The following is a 16135-nucleotide window of genomic DNA, read 5'->3' on the forward strand; positions in this document are numbered from 1 at the left end:
CTGGCTGCATTCATAGCTGTGCTTCGGTTTCTGGACACATTTGACGTGGAACCAAAAGTTGTAAGCTCAAATTATAAGAATTGAAAGGTCACAGCCCGATTACCTTTTCTTTCTAAAGATTATCTCGACCGGCTATGCGTCCTTTCTGACCCACAGTGTTGAATCGTCTTCTCGCTGGAACGATGGTCTGGAACGCCTGTAGATGTGGATGGTTTCAGATCTGAAGCTTTTTCAAATCTTTCAAAAAGATTCAGAGTTTAAAGATGTGATGTATTCTCCACAATGATCTCCTTATTAAAACTCTTGCTTAATGGCTTTTTGACTGGAGGGTGGTCTTTGACGTCTGCACACTGCTGTAGGTAGGCTCAATGGGTCTGTATTTTATTAAAAAGTGGCTAAGTGCTTGTGTCTCCCCGCCAAAATCCTATTCAGTCAAAGCCCACTCAAGTGTACAGTTTATTAGACTTTAATTATTTGTTGTTTAAAGAAGAACACCAACTGATGAAGATACAGTGTGCCAAAAAAACAAAACAAAAAAAACTAGGATGGACCAAGAGGGAGAAGAACTGCAGAGGATGCCATCCAGTAGAAAGAGAGACTGATAGTATAGCAAAGTGAGAGAAAGAATGGACAGCGAGCAGAGAGAGACGTCTCATGGCACTGCTTAGTTTGTGAGAGTGGCGAGAGGGAGGGAGAGAGAGAGATTGTACAAGCATGATGCAGACACTGAGGTTCCAACAGTGGAGATGACCCAAACAGAAGAAGACTATATTTGTGTGTGTGTGTGTGTGTGTGTGTGTGTGTGTGTGTGTGTGTGTGTCTTGGTTGCAACACAATGAAGCTGAAGGAATATGGCCTTTTTACAGGCCATATTCCTTCAGCTTCATTGTGTTGCATCTGTGTTCAAGCAAAGAAACCCAAAGAACAAGTGTGGAGCAAAGCTCAGAGGGTTCAGGGATAAAGGGGGGCGAGCAGTCAGAGGCACTTGCTACCTATATATGTGCGTCTTTTTCTCTCTGTCTGTATGAGTGAATGTGTGTGTGTGTGTGTGTGTGTGTGTGTGTGTGTGTGTGTGTGTGTGTGTGTGTGTGTGTGCGCGTGTGCGCTTCTGTTCTATTAATACTACCTGTCCTAAATGTGTCTGGATCCAGACACCCACCATCCCATACAGAACACTCTCCTTCTCCCTTTCCCTCTCTCTCTCTCTCTCTCTCTCTCTCTCTCTCGCTCTCGCTCTCGCTCTTGCTCCCTCTCTCTCTCTCATTATTTATGTGCTCTCTCCGGTCTCATGTTTATCCTGCATTTTAATTCGGCGCAGAGAAAGGACGGCAGCAGCGGCGGGGCACTCAATAGAAAGTGCTAACATTTAACGACCCCTGCGGAGGCAAACAAAAAACAGATCGTTGGCTTTTCAAACAGGTCCGCTGGGCCTGACCTCTCCGATATGCTAGTCGTCATTCTGAAGCGAGGCGGCAATGCTCACAAGGACGAGCCGCTTTTACGAGCTCCAGTTGTCCCCTGAGCACGCCTCCAGCATAAGCGACTGGTTGGCCAGAGCCCAGAATCCGAGGCTTACTAGCGAACACCCTCCTGTGGCCGTTTTTTGGAGGGGAGCTTTAGCCGCCAGAGCCGCTGGTGGTGACCGTGTTTAATTAAATGTGCCTCGCGTGTTTTTAAGCTTCCACATCGGGCCAGAGCACATTTCATGCTAACCTTAGCATGTAAATTCGGACTGGCCTGAGCGCGCTAACTCCGAGCTAATCCGGGCCTTCTTTCCGTATGTCCATAATGTTTGCCCGTCCCCATTCAGATCCACTTCCCTGATAAAGAGGTGAAATCAAATCATGGTGCACTCCAAAACACTGAAACAACATCCAGCTCAGGACCAGCTGGTTTTGGATGGTCTAAGCTGGTCTTTGATGGTCCAGGTGGTTGAAAAGCTGGTTATCCAGACGAAAACATAACCTATGCTAGCAAGAAGCTGGATAACCAGCGCCTGACCAGCATAGGGTATGTTGCATTTGCTTTTGGTCCTGCTGGTCCTGCTAGTCAACCAGCTTGGTCAAGTGTGGTCATACTGGTTGTTTGGCTTGGCCAGGTTGATCACGCCTGTAGACCAGCTAACCTATCAAGACAACATAAAATAAGGGTATGCTGTAGTCCGTCAGGCTAAGTGAAAGTACAAGACACGTTCAGGCATATGGATGTTTCTGCTGTTTTAGGCTCTGCTTAGGTGTTAAGTAATCTTACAAATACAGATAAAATTGTGTGTTGAGGATAGCAATCTGAAAATGCTATGATTTGCAAAATCAAAAGCAAATAACAGTTTGTTAGTTCGGACCATGTCGTCAGCGTGTGATGATTTGGGAGGGGACTGGGTGGTGGAGGGTTGTAGACACGTGAACAAGGTAGAGATGGTATTTATAGGATGCCGGTATTTATTTATAGGTATTTATAGGGTGAAGGAGGAGCTTAAGGTAGGGTAGCTGGGAAAACTAACACTGTGCTCTCTTTCTCTCTCTCTCTCTCTCTCTATATATATATATATATATATATATATATATATATATATATATATACGTATTAAGCAGCAAAAAAAGTGTTGCATGATGTGTCTGATATAATTTGACATAGTTTGACTTCAGCAGGTCAGCAGCTTGCACGTACCAAAAACATGGGAAACCTTCAAGCCAATGTGGCGTAATGAAACCGTTTTCAGGACAGTCACATGACTTTCTTCATTGTGGTCCAGACTTCAAAGTGTTGAAATGCTGAGCTTTAATTGAATCGATTCAGTTCCATATCTGCGTTTCAAGTTTGACAAGACTATTAGGACTTCTTGCTAACACTTTGGATGTCTGGTTTGTGCCATCACAGCTGTGAGGAACTCTACTAACTACAAGTACATTTGTCCAGAAAAGAGCATTTTACATGGAACCACTCAGAATGGCTTTGTTTACATCTTAACCTAAACCTCCTAGTGCTTGTAGTAAGTTTCTAATATTATTAAAATGTGGCACTACTGGTTGTGTTGTTCGTCCCAATTTAACAAACGTTAGACAAAACTGAAGATCATGACGGATTAAAATATATGATGAAATATCTTGAAATATTGTGGAAATGTCTTGAAGTATCATGATGATGCTAAAGTCATGCCCGAAAGTATTCATACCCCTGTCAAAGTTTGACTTAAATTTACTTTTATTTAACCAGAAATTATATTTTTGCCTGGAAATGACACAGGCATCTCCCAGGAGATAACACGATGATGTACAAGAGGCATCATTGTGGGAAAAAATATTTCTCAGCTTTTATACACATTTGAACAAAAAGTGGCATGTCCAAAATTATTCATACCCTTCTCAATAATTAATAGAAAAGCCTTTATTGGCTATTACAGCAATCAAACGCTTCCTGTAATTGCTGACCAGCTTTTTGCATGTCTCCACTGGTATTTTTGCCCATTCATCTTTAGTGATAAGCTCCAACTCTTTGAGGTTCGAGGGTCTCCTTGCCATCACCCTGATCTTTAGCTCCCTCCACAGATTCTCAATTGGATTCAAGTCAGGACTCTGGCTGGGCCACTGCAAAACATTAATGTTTTTGTCTGCTAACCATTTCTTCACCACTTTGGCTGTGTGTTTTGCTGAAATGTCCACCGGTTCCCAAGGCCAAGTTTCTCTGCAGACTGCCTGATGTTGTTGTTGAGAATCTTGATGTATTGCTCTTTTTTCATGGTGCCATTTACTGCGATCAAGTTCCCTGGTCCATTGGCTGAAAAACACCCCCAAAACATTAGGTTCCCACCACCATGTTTGACAGTGGGGATGGTGTTCTTAGGGTTGAAGGCTTCTCCTTTTTTACGCCAAATGGTGCACACATCATTGTGGCCAAACAATTAAATTTTTGTTTCATCTGACCATAAAACAGAACACCAGAAGTCTTCTTCTTTGTCCAGATAAGCATTTGCAAAGGTCAAGCGGGCTTTTGTGTGCCTTTTCTGGAGAAGTGGTGTCCTCCTTGGCCTGCGTCCGTGGAACCCAGCAGTGTGCAGTGTCCGTTGAACTGTCTGCCTTGAGATGTCGCCACCAGCAGAGTCCAGATTCACCAGGATGGCCTTGGTGGTGATCCTTGGATTTTTCTTCACCTCTCTCACTATTCTCCTGGCCAGCACAGGTGTCACTTTTGGCTTCCGACCACATCTTCTGAGATTTTCCACAGTGCGGAACTTCTTGTATTTTTTAATAATACTTTGCACTGTAGCCACTGGAACTTGAAAACATTTTGATATGGCTTTATAGCCCTTTCCTGACTTGTGAGCGGCCACAATGCCCAGCCGCAGGTCCTTAGTGAGCTCCTTTGTCTTAGCCATGACTGTCCACAAACCAACTGCAGAGAACTGCTGTTTTTCTCCTGTTAAGTGGATTAAAACAGCTGTTCCCAATGAATCAGGGTAATTAGGATGCTTTAAAACAGCTTGGACTATTTGGAATGGTATAGAACTTTGGATTTTCCCGTATACTGTGACAGTTTTCAAAGGGTATGAATAATTTTGGACATGCCACTTTTTGTTCAAATGTGTATAAAAGCTGAGAAATACTTCTTCCCACAATGATGCCTCTTGTACATCATCGTGTTATCTCCTGGGAGATGCCTGTGTCGTTTCAAGGCAAAAATATAACTTCTGGTTAAATAAAAGTAAATTTAAGTCAAACTTTGCCAGGGGTATGAATACTTTCGGGCATGACTGTATATTTTTGCTATATCATCCACCCCGTCTACAGTGTCAGAATGCTGTTATGTCAAAACTTGAATAAGCTCACCTAACATTGTGTTACTGTCCCAAGTAATTAATTCAGCAGCTCTATTTACAAACATTTAACAACTTCAGGCAGGTGTGTGATTACGTAGACTTACGGCCTACAGGGTGTTCAACATTTAGGTATAAGCTTTTATTACTTGTTAGCTACATTAGCCTCATAGCACCAGTGCAATCATTTTTTTTTGACTGTCGATTAGCACCTACCACTGCTATAAGGAGCTGGGTGCGGACGTCTTAATGTATTGACTGAGTGGTGTGTGTGTGTGTGTGTGTGTGTGTGTGTGTGTGTGTGTGTGTGTGTGTGTTTGGGTCAGGTTTACAGAAGCAGACACACTGGTGATGGGGGATGTGACATACGGGGCCTGCTGTGTGGACGACTTCACTGCCCGTGCCCTGGGAGCTGACTTCATGGTGCACTATGGACATAGTTGCCTCAGTGAGTTGTGTAGTGTACACACACACAAACACACACACACACTGTACCACGCTGGTTGTGTGTCCTTAAGCCGTCAACAGTGAGTTCATTATGTGATATTTCACACCTGCAAAATGAATAGAATTGAATGAAGCTATTGTTTACAGGTGCTGAAATGGAGCGCGGGTTAAATGGGAATGACTGGAGAAATGGTTCAGAGTTATTGTGAAACATGCTGGTATTTACAAAAGAACCTGTCACAGGCGTAGCGTCAGTGGATATGAAAATCCCCGTCTGCGTCAGGAAAACACTGCGCACTACGCTGTGGTTTATAGATGGAGGTGTCGACAGCTGTATTAAGCACCTGGTATTAAAGTGGTATTAAAGTGGATTGGGGGAGAAAAAAAGGCTGAAAAGAATTCAACCTGCCGTGGTGGTGTTTTCATATATACACCAACATGTACAGTGTTGCTTATATCCTGAGATACTGAGGTGTGTGTGTGTGTGTGTGTGTGTGTGTATATGTATGCTTTGTCTTTTCGTTTTGCTGCTGTATGGCATGCAGTTTACCCTCTTATATCATCTTGTCTTTTTTTTTTTCCTCTTTTCCCTCCACTTGATTCTGTTTTCCGTCTGAACCTTTTTCAGGACTTGTTTCAGTCTGTTTATTTATTTATTTATTTATTTATTTATTTATTTTTGAAGCAGAGCGCTGGCAACCTGCATGCATGAAAAAGGAGAGAGCGAGAGAGAGGATAGAGAGAGCTGAAAGACAGAGGAGGGAAGAGATGTTTTTTTTATATACACACACCGAGGGAGATGGCGGAGGGGGCGCTGGGTGTCTTGGGAAGTCTCTGCGCCCTCAGAAGGAAGCAGCAGCTTGCAGCTGGAGAGAAGTGGGAAGGGTATAGATTCAGCTACTCGAGTGCTAAGCAACGGCGGCCTCAATAGCGCGGCGTGGAGGCCATTCATCTTGTGTAAGGCATAGCGGACCTTTCTGAAGGATGTATAAGGGAAAGCGGACCTTTCTTGAAGGGCCCCGCTGCACATTTACACAGCGGATCAATGGAGGACATGTATTAAGCTTGTCCTTTGGAAAGCGCCCGCATGGAGGTGCCACCGCCCGCCGCCAGCCTGCTGACCCACGTACAGTAGGGAGGAAATGCTAAATCAATACAGCCGATATATCTCCAAAACAACAAATCCCACCTTTCCTAAATACCACCGCTGACCAGCAGAATATTAATGCAAAGCCTGTAGCTTTAGACCTAGAGCCAGCACTCGGGACATACATACACACAAACACAGACACGGACACGCACACTCACTCTGAGCACCTGAGATTAAGCTGATTAGCTCATTGACTTTATGGTGTGGCACTGGAACGAGCTTTAATGAGATCTTATGGTCCTATGAAGGTATTGAGTGGAAGTGGTCAATAACAGCTTTGGATTTTAAAGGGCCCATATCCAAGATTTGTAGGTGAAGTAATACAAGTGAATAAAAACATACAAAGCATAAATTATAAAATTAGATAATAATAACAAATCTATAATTGATTAATCAGTATGTCATGGTTTCAATTAATTGGTAAAATTATGGTTTGGTTAATTGAGAGGTGCTGTTGTAGGTCAGTAAAACCACTTGAGTAATGGGAATTTCAGTTAAAATATAAGGATGTGATCCTGTGTTTTTTGGGGGGTTTTGGAAGATATACTGTCCCAGAAAAATGGCGATAAACAATATTATTGTCATTTTAAGATCATTTAATGCCACTGATTTAATGATAATATAATAGCATACAAATGCAATAAACAAACTCGTTCATGCTAATGGACTCTGCTCGCTCATTCTGTTTAAAGCCAAATTTGTCCCACACCGGAGCTGTGAAATGTGACTTTGAAACCAAGTCCATTTGAACTCACTCTACCAAACTTTCTAGCTGGAATTGCCAGTTTTGAGGGAGGGCGGGGGTATTAGCTTTCAGTAACATGTCTAGACCTGTCGCTAGAGATGTCACTGATCACAAAAAGTTTGTGTCTCAGATCAGATCGTTTTTCGGGTCAGTTAAAAAAAAAAAAAAAAAAGGTGTCAGTTTGTCTTGCATTGGAAGACGAGCTACAGATGTCTGTGTGTTCATATAATAAATAGAGTGTGTCCTACAGCAGATGTAGAACTGTATTCCACACTATCAGTGAACTATCAGTGGTTTACATGTGGGGGCGGCAAGCCGCTACACCATTACCTGTTGCAGTCGGCTCTGCCTGTATGGAGGTACCATTATTGATGTATTGGGCACTGCACTCTTTTCCTACACAATAGATGTCTTCGTGTGTTCACAGACTCAAGCTCACCTCAGACAGAGAGTGGACGCGAGAGCAGAACAGCGTGACTGGCTAAAATACGCACAATAATAATAATTTAAAAAATACGCATGTTATTACAATGGGCAATATGGAGGTCAGCTAAAATGATCAGGTCATGTCATGTAAGATATTGTATAATAAGTTGATAGTGTAATTATCGTGACATTCCTATAAGCATGATTCCTTCAAAGCATCTACCCTATAGATAACAACAGATCTTCTGCATTGCTTCGGAAAATGCTGTTTTACTCAGTGTGAAATGCAAGAGCTTTGCATTTTTAATCAAATTATGTGTCCTCCAATGCCAAAGCTCATGTAAGTAGTGTGATCAGGAATGTACTGTAATCAAATCTGATATTACTAAGGATGCAGAAAAATCCCTGTTATTCCCAAAGGTTTTATGAAAACATCCACCCACTCTAACAGAGAAGGGGTGTTTATTGTACTGAAAAAAAGGTTCTCTGATACTAGAACCCTTTTTCGGTGCTATTTAGAGGTGTAACGATGTGTGTATTCATCTCAGTCAGTCACAGTACAGACGTTACACTGGTGCACGCAGTCTTCCGGAGCATACGTGGCAGCCTACACACATGCGAAGATTAATGGATGCAATGCGGAATCAAATTTCACAAGTGCAAATTCACCAGAATCCTTAAGTTGTAAGCTGTTAAGAAGTTAGTTGATTGGCATCTGACTATGACAAGCACACATGACGCACAGGAGCTAGAAGGACCACCTGCTTCTTACGAATCAGCAAGAGTGTTTTCCTCTGTCTTTACTTTGGGGAGGTTGGGCTGAAGCTTTGAAATATAGCCTTAGTGGAACAAAGGAAAGCCCATGGGAACCTAAATCTGAGTTTTCGTTCTAATTAAGTTAATCTGGCTCCTCAGGGCCCCCAGTGTGAATGCTTCAGACCTGTCTTGGCTAATCGGATACTATTTTGGGGGAGGGGAATAGATTTGATTTTTCACTCAAGTATTGGTTTAATGGACATGAAGGTGTCTGACAGCGATGGGTAAAACAGTAAGTTTTGTTACCAGGGTAACCCACTTTTACCCGGGCTATAGGGCTACTCTCACAAAGGGCCGGGTACGTGTGTGTGTGTGTGTGTGTGTGTGTGTGTGTGTGTGTGTGTGTGTGTGTGTGTGTGTGTGTGTGTGTGTAGCAGGAGGGCTGTGTGTAAAACATACAACAGACTGTTTTATGTGACTGACGGCGCTGAGTGCAATAAGATGCATAGAAAACGAAGCACGATAAGCATCAAAAATAACCCTGTCAGACAGCAGTCGCACATTAAAGCAGCTCTCCCTGACTGACAACCTCACCTCTATCGCGCACACACTCGCTCTTCTCTTCCCATCTCTCCCTGTCATCTTTCATTTTCACCGACTTCATGAGGCTCTTCACTCACGGCTGCCGGGGTTGTAATTGTGTGCGCGGCGTACGAGGCCAAGGGAGAGAAGGAGAAAGCGACGGAGAGGACGAGGGTATCTCGGTTCTTGTCGACAGAGGCTGTAATTGCGCTGATAAAGTACTCTTGGACTGCCGTGCTAATTGGATAAGAGCGCGGATCAATTCCACTTAAGCCTTGCATTTTTCTCCTGCTTTTTCCTCTTTTCCTTCCTTCTTGGTTCCGGTTTCTGGCACCGTAAACAGGTTGTGGTGAAGAGTGTGTGTTTTGTTTGTTTATATTAACCACTTGAAGAAGATGATAGCTTGAAGTTCAGAAGCCCATGCTCTTTGTGTGTGTTTATAATAATGTAATATGCCTTTATTCTCTGTATACATATACACTGTGCATATCCCAGCTTAGGAAGCCGGGGTCAGAGCACAGGGGTCAGCCATGCTGTAGTGCCCCCGGAGCAGCGAGGGTTAATTTAGCTTAACCCTTTCACAAGTGCAGTTCCACCTGTGGGATCCAGACGTTTAGCTTCGGAAGTGGGGCAACATCCAGGTCAGATTCATTCAGGTTTAATTCTGTCTACTAATTCATTTTCCCACAACATACAGCGCATCCCTAAAGAAATTGCAGAAGTTACTGAACTCACTCTGTTGGTGGACTATTAGAGGTAGCCATAGAAGGGTTAACTATTATTTTTTGGTACTGCTTATCTGTTGGTTTATGTTTTATACTTATTGATTTATTTTATTATTTGAATCATTAGTTTTTTGTACTATCCCTATTTGACCAAAAAAACATTTGAGATTTGTATGATTTGTTTAATTTAGATTTTTACTCTTCAACTTATGTTATAATTTATCTTTACACTGACCAGTTTGTCTTTAATTGGCTATTAAAACAGAGCAAAACACTAAGAACTTCACACTAGTCATTTCTGCTTTGTACTAACTGTATCATAACAATTTCCCCTCACTCCCAATGTTACTGATCAGCCATTTATCTACAGAAAACATCAAGTACTGGAAACCTTCATGCAGCCGTTATCTTTAAAGTGGACGAGGTGTCAACAAGGCATCAGATTGCAAGAATAAGCTTATCCAAATGTTTTGGCCGCGGGTATAAAACTAAATCTAAAAAGTGAATTAAATCACTTGAAGCTTCCAGTCAAAGTCATGTCAAGTGCACAGTCCTTCATTTTCAACATGGATTTCTTGAAGCTATTGTTTTTTTGGTTTTTTTTGGGTGGTTTATATACCAAATACGGTCATGATTAATTTGTACATGGTTGTTTTCCAACTTTCAGCTCTTTATCCCTTTATGAGCCTTTAATGATATGACTGAAATGCAAATATCCTCTGTTCCGATTAGCTGTCCTGGTTTGGTCTCCAATCAAAAAGCAATTTAAGCTGAAACACTCCTGTGAACAGGCAGGGCTCAGCTGCTCTTGGCTGAATCGCCATATTCATGTATATAACACAATGACAATGAAGGCGAAAGAGGCTGTTCAGCACCTTTCGTTCTTGTGGACAGAGCAGTGAATAGTAGGGTTTGAAAGTGTTAGCATTTTTTAAGAATGTTTACATACTACTTAGAAAATTAAATAATGATGAGAACTCCGTTTTCAGATCTGTGAGATGATCATGTTAAACTGCGTTGAAAAACTGCATAATTGAAATCAGCAGCAAGTCTGTTAGCACCACAGGTTACAGTGCAAATCTGTGTATTTCACTCCTAGTGAACTGTGAGGTTTACACACACACAAGACCATGTCAGTTTGGGGTTTTGTTACATGTGATAAAAGCCTGCCACAATAGCTTTTAATAGGTAGCCTATAGCAGGTTATCTTTTAAAGGTGTAAAATAATGCTGTGGCTTTTTGGTTTAAAATGCTGTGGTTTTAGAAACCTGTTTACCACCCTGTTATTCTGCCTAAAATATCCTGATTAAAAACAAGTTCTAAGCTCTGCTTTAATTGCCTGGTTACGTCACTTTGCGACGGGAGACATTGTAGCAGTCTCCAGGCAGAAACTGTACAAAATGCATGTATTTGCAGTGTTCTGTGTGCAGCAGGTCATTAACCATCTCAACAATTACCTACACCTGGATCTATTGACAAATGAAGTATTAATTCCCACCGATTAGCCATAATATTAGCACCAGGTGACAGGAAAAGTGAAAAACATTGATTATCTTCCTCTACAGTGGCTTCTCTCAAGGGGTGGGATATATTAGGCTGCAAGTAAACGGGTCGGTTCTTGAAGGCGATGTGTTAAAAGCAGGAAAAATGGGCAAGTGTAAGGATCTGAGCCACTTTGATGATGGCACCAAAAGTGGTCCAAGAAAGGACAACCGGCATCAGGGTCATGGGCACCTGAGGCTCATTAATGCGATCCATGGAGGCCCAACCTCACAACTTGCAGGACTTGAAGGCTCTGCTGCTAACGTCTTGGTGCCAGACATCACAGGTCTCCTTCAGAGATCTTGTGGAGCCCATGCCTCGAGTTATTAGATCTGTTGTGGTGGCACAAACGGGATCTACTCAGTATTAGGCAGGTGATACTAATGTTATGGCTGATCAGGGTGTTCTCACTCTTCTACTCTTTACTTCCCACCTCATTCATTAGCCTCTCCAGCTAATTTATCCCCATTTTCCTGCTCCTTTTTGGTTTATTTAATTCTTAAATTATAGAACCCTTCTCTCTCTCTTTCTCCCTCTCCCTCCTCTCTGTCCCATCTCAGGCCTCTGGGTTGCTGCGCCGTAATCAGCCCCCTCTCCTCCCTCACGCTTTGGCGAGATTGATATCTGTGCACTTTTCTCATTCGTCTCCTTTGTATGTTATTTTTTCCCCCCTTTATTTCTTCCCTTCCATTTTATCAGTGTGGTTTATTATCAAACTCCCTCCTCTCTCCCCACACCTCTTTTATTAAATGTGCCAGCATATTTGAAAAATCGCTCATGTTTGTCTAATAGTGGTCGAAATGGCCATTGTGTGAGATCCCTGAGTGAATGCTGCAAGAGCAGCTATAATTATGATCATCAGCCCTTAATGATAATGTAAGAGGAGTGTACGCTCATATCTCACTCTCGCTCTATTTTACTTTCTCTCTCGTTCTCTCTGCCTCTCTTTCCATATTACTTTCTCTCTCTTACTTACCCTCGTCATATTTTACTTTCTCTCACACTCTCACTCTTTCCATTTTACTCTCTTGCTTTTTCTCCGCCTTTCTCTTTCCTGCTCTCGCACATTTTCTCTCTCGTCGCTCTCTCCATTTTTCTCTTGTTCTTTTTCTTTCTCATTCGCTCTCTCTTTCCTACTCTCCCACATTGTCTCACACTTTTCTTTTTTTTTTTTCCCCACTCAGCCTCCCTCTCTGTCCGCCCCTCCTCCTCCTCTTTCTCTCAGCTCTACTAAATGGTGTGTGAAATGAATGGAATTAATAATAATTCTGTATCGCTCTCTCTCCTGTAATAATTGTCGACCTCCACCAGCGTGTCAGATGTGCTGTCACACATACCCATGAAGTTTCCAAACTTATTCAACAGCACTCTTGAGGTCAGGCTGTCATTATGTAGTTTGCTATTAGCATAGCTGAGTGAGCCCCGGAACTGAATTTGTATCTGTAGGGGAAAAATGGATGGTGTTTTTTGAAAAACTGCCTGTCACAGTCTTCACTAATTAACCAGTGTCACGAATCATCACCTTCAAAACAAACGTGCTTTGTCTAGTGCACTTTTAACCGCCAAATGTCACTGCATGTTTCATGACCTTGAAATGGTGAAGATGGGAACAGGGGTACAGGGGATTCTTCTTCTTCTGATCTGAGTAATGCTAAGCATCAACCAATATCGGTCCAGTCCGATCTTCATGTTTGTATAAGCCCCATAGTTTAGATAAGATGAGCTGCTGATCAATACTGTAGTAAAATAATTTTATTTTTAGTAGCAGTTTCTATTATGAGACATTCTGAGGTGATTGATTTAGTGTAGTAGAGATTTTGCTTAAAATGATTTTTATAGTGTGTTTAATATCAGATAATCCAGTCTGACTCTCCTCCCTGACCAGTCAGCTCCCAGATTTATTTAAAAACACTGCAGTCTGGTCACGTGTATGTGTATGTGTATGTGTGTGTGTGTGTGTGTGTGTGTGTGTGTGTGTGTGTGTGTGTGTGTTGTGGTACACACTCTGGATTGGTATCTGTTTTTTTTTTTTGCATTGACTACTGCTGTGAAATAACTGGTTTATAGTGGGTGAATGTGATATCATTTGGATTCTTTTAGCATGTGTATTAGCATTAGCGTTAGCCCCCTCCTGCTTCTGAATGCCATGTTCAGTGCGGGTTTGAAAAAGCGTCTTTCAGTGATAGTTTTATGTAGTTTCAGATATTATGGTGTGTTTTCTTGTTTCACCACTCTTCTATTTACCTTCTGAGAACGACCTTACTGCTGCCGGCTGGGAACAATGTCTGTTAATGGCACCTTGAGGACACAAAGTAGTGCTCTGAACACTGTGGTCAAAAGAAAGACTCAAAACTGGGTTAGGATTAATATAGCTGATACCAGATCTATTAAAACATCAACTCAATCGGATTAGGACATCCCTGCTAGAATTGAGGTCATTATACTGGTACCTTCACCAAAATACCCCACACAAGCTGATTATTCCTGGCCATGGATGGCTGTGGAATCAGCGGATATCGAACCAACAATCCCCTTGTCGTTAGTCATTAATCATTCATTTGAGAATTGTATATGTGCATATATGAAAGAGTCTAGATGTAGAGTGTCTTAAAAAACCATGATTATTTTCATGTGATGTTTGTGATTTTTAGAGCAGTAACATTCCAGGGGGTAGACAAATCCTTTTGAATTTGGGCCATTTTTGTATAATGCAGGGCACAGTAATGATGGTCATTCATTATTCCCAACATTCAAGCATTCATTATTCCCACAAATGACACAAACAGTTTAGATTTCCTTATTTGTGCAAATTGCTGACTTCAAAGTGACACTCAACCTTTGAAGTTATTACTATTTTATTTAAATTTAATTCATGTCGGTTTGTTTAAAGAGTTTGCCTTTGTTATTAGAAAAGCACAGTGATTCTTTGGGTCCATAAGTATTTGGGCAGTGACAACATTTTTGCAACATTCCCTCTTATTTAAAGTGAAGCAGTCAAGATGGGATTGAAGTGTAGACTGTAACTCAGTGGAGTTTGCATTGAAGGGTTGCATTAACCATTTAGGAATTACAGCTGGTCCTGTCAAGATAATTGAACAATTAACTGATGAGCAGTTTCATGACCAGGTGTGGCCTGTTCTTTCATTATTGTGGGAGGAAATATGGACATAAATGGTCTGGAGTTGATTCCAAGTGCTGAATTTGCATTTGGTACACTGTATGTCCAAATGTATGTGGACATTCCTTCTAATGAATGCATTAAATACTGCCAATAGCATAGGACTCTCTGGAGCAGATAAACATGAACCTACTTGCACCATGCCTAATGCCAGGTGTGGGCTAGAGGGGTAAAAATTGCCTAAAATATTTCACGGAATTAGAAAAAATAAATCTGTCCAAATACTTATGGACCTGACTATATAATGTCTATTCTAAAACCTGTTGCATCTCTCTCTCTCTCTCTCTCTCTCTCTCTCTCTCTCTCTCTCTCTCTCTCTCTCTCTCTCTCTCTCTCACTCAGTCCCTATTGATGCGACAGCTGGAATTAAGATGCTCTATGTGTTTGTGGACATCCAGATGGATACGGCTCACTTCCTGGACACACTTCGCTTCAACTTTCCGCCGGGACACTCCCTTGCCCTCGTCAGCACCATTCAGTTTGTGGCAGCTCTGCAGGTGACCTTTGACCTCTGGGCTCTTTTTCAGTTATAGCCACCTACCCATCACCATGTAGTTCAGTCTGCCTCACACTCTGCACGTTTGTGTGTTTCACATGGTGCTTTAGGGGATGTAATGTGGGTGTGCTCTGTGCCTGGCAGTTGTGGTTATTTCTAACTTAAAAAGAAAAAATGGAAGAAAAAGTTAGTAGAACCAGCGTTCACTGCTGGACATAGGGTAGAGCTTTATGTAAGTCTCACTTTCTCAATACCACTATATGTATACTATCTCTCACTGGTAAACTTAACATAGAGAAATGTAAATGCCATGCTATCCACCAAGGCTGGGCAGTAGAACTCTAATAAGGTATACTGCGGTTTTCAAAAATGGTGATGGCCTTTCTAAATGAGGTATTTTAAAATTGAGACATTACAACATGTATGATGGCCAGAACTTGCCTAGTACTGGCTGTTAAGTTACTCCTAAGACCATTCATTCGACACAGTGCTTCAGATGGGAGGTTTTTGTGTAGTTGTAGCCTCAGTTAGCAGAAACCTACTGTGGTGTTTAGCCTGCAAGCTTATCTAACTTATCTACGCTTAGCTGACCAGCCACAAGTCCAAACACGAATATTATCTGTTCCAATTCGACTTTGGGTCACTCCAACACCAGCCGTTCAACTTGGCACTCAGACACGAGTTTGTTTTGTCAGCACTTGTGACCGTAGTGCAGAAGTTAATTAGAATAGCAGCTGTGCTGCGCTGTATGGCACGGAGTGGCTTTGCAGCCAGAGCTAGCTAAGCAAAGGGCAAAAAGAAAACTTTAATTTCTGCACCTCCAAACACCAGCTGCTCGATCTGAGTCTAAACCTTTATGAGTGGGATTTCTGTCAGCCAGACTGGAGTGGAAAGCAGAATGTTATCCTACTAACTAAGCTAATGCTAATTGACTTATCTCTCCTGGTTCAGAGCAGCTTAACATTTGTAACTTATGTTTGATCACTTTTGGGTTTTGAAAGAACACAAGATAAGATGGCACGGAGGTCACGTAAACATCTGTGCTACTTGCGCTACTTACTTACCTCCAGTGATACTGTATAGCGCGGTATAATATAGAAGACTGTGTTACTGTATTAAGAAAGTAGATACTGTCCAATTCCATATCAATGTTTCAGAAGAATGTTTGTTGGTTTCTCTTTTATAACTAGATTTAAAGGCACTACATTTTAAGCTGCATGAACTGTAGAAGCAGCAAAATGTAACTCAGCTCATTAGTATGTCATTCAAATAATAACT

The 16135-nt window shown here is 41.9% G+C and overlaps 1 protein-coding gene across 1 annotated transcript in view; it reads left to right on the plus strand.

The window, feature by feature from the left end:
- The window catches only part of dph1 (diphthamide biosynthesis 1), a 105165-nt gene that overhangs the window by 54355 nt on the left and 34675 nt on the right, over positions 1-16135 (plus strand). Inside the window, exons 4-5 of the mRNA XM_072691975.1 lie at positions 5137-5258; positions 14704-14858. Of these exons, the coding sequence (XP_072548076.1) occupies positions 5137-5258; positions 14704-14858 (277 nt within the window). The remainder of the gene's footprint in view (positions 1-5136; positions 5259-14703; positions 14859-16135) is intronic.

The sequence above is a fragment of the Salminus brasiliensis genome, chromosome 11, assembly GCF_030463535.1.
Source record: "Salminus brasiliensis chromosome 11, fSalBra1.hap2, whole genome shotgun sequence".
Lineage (NCBI taxonomy): Eukaryota > Metazoa > Chordata > Actinopteri > Characiformes > Bryconidae > Salminus > Salminus brasiliensis.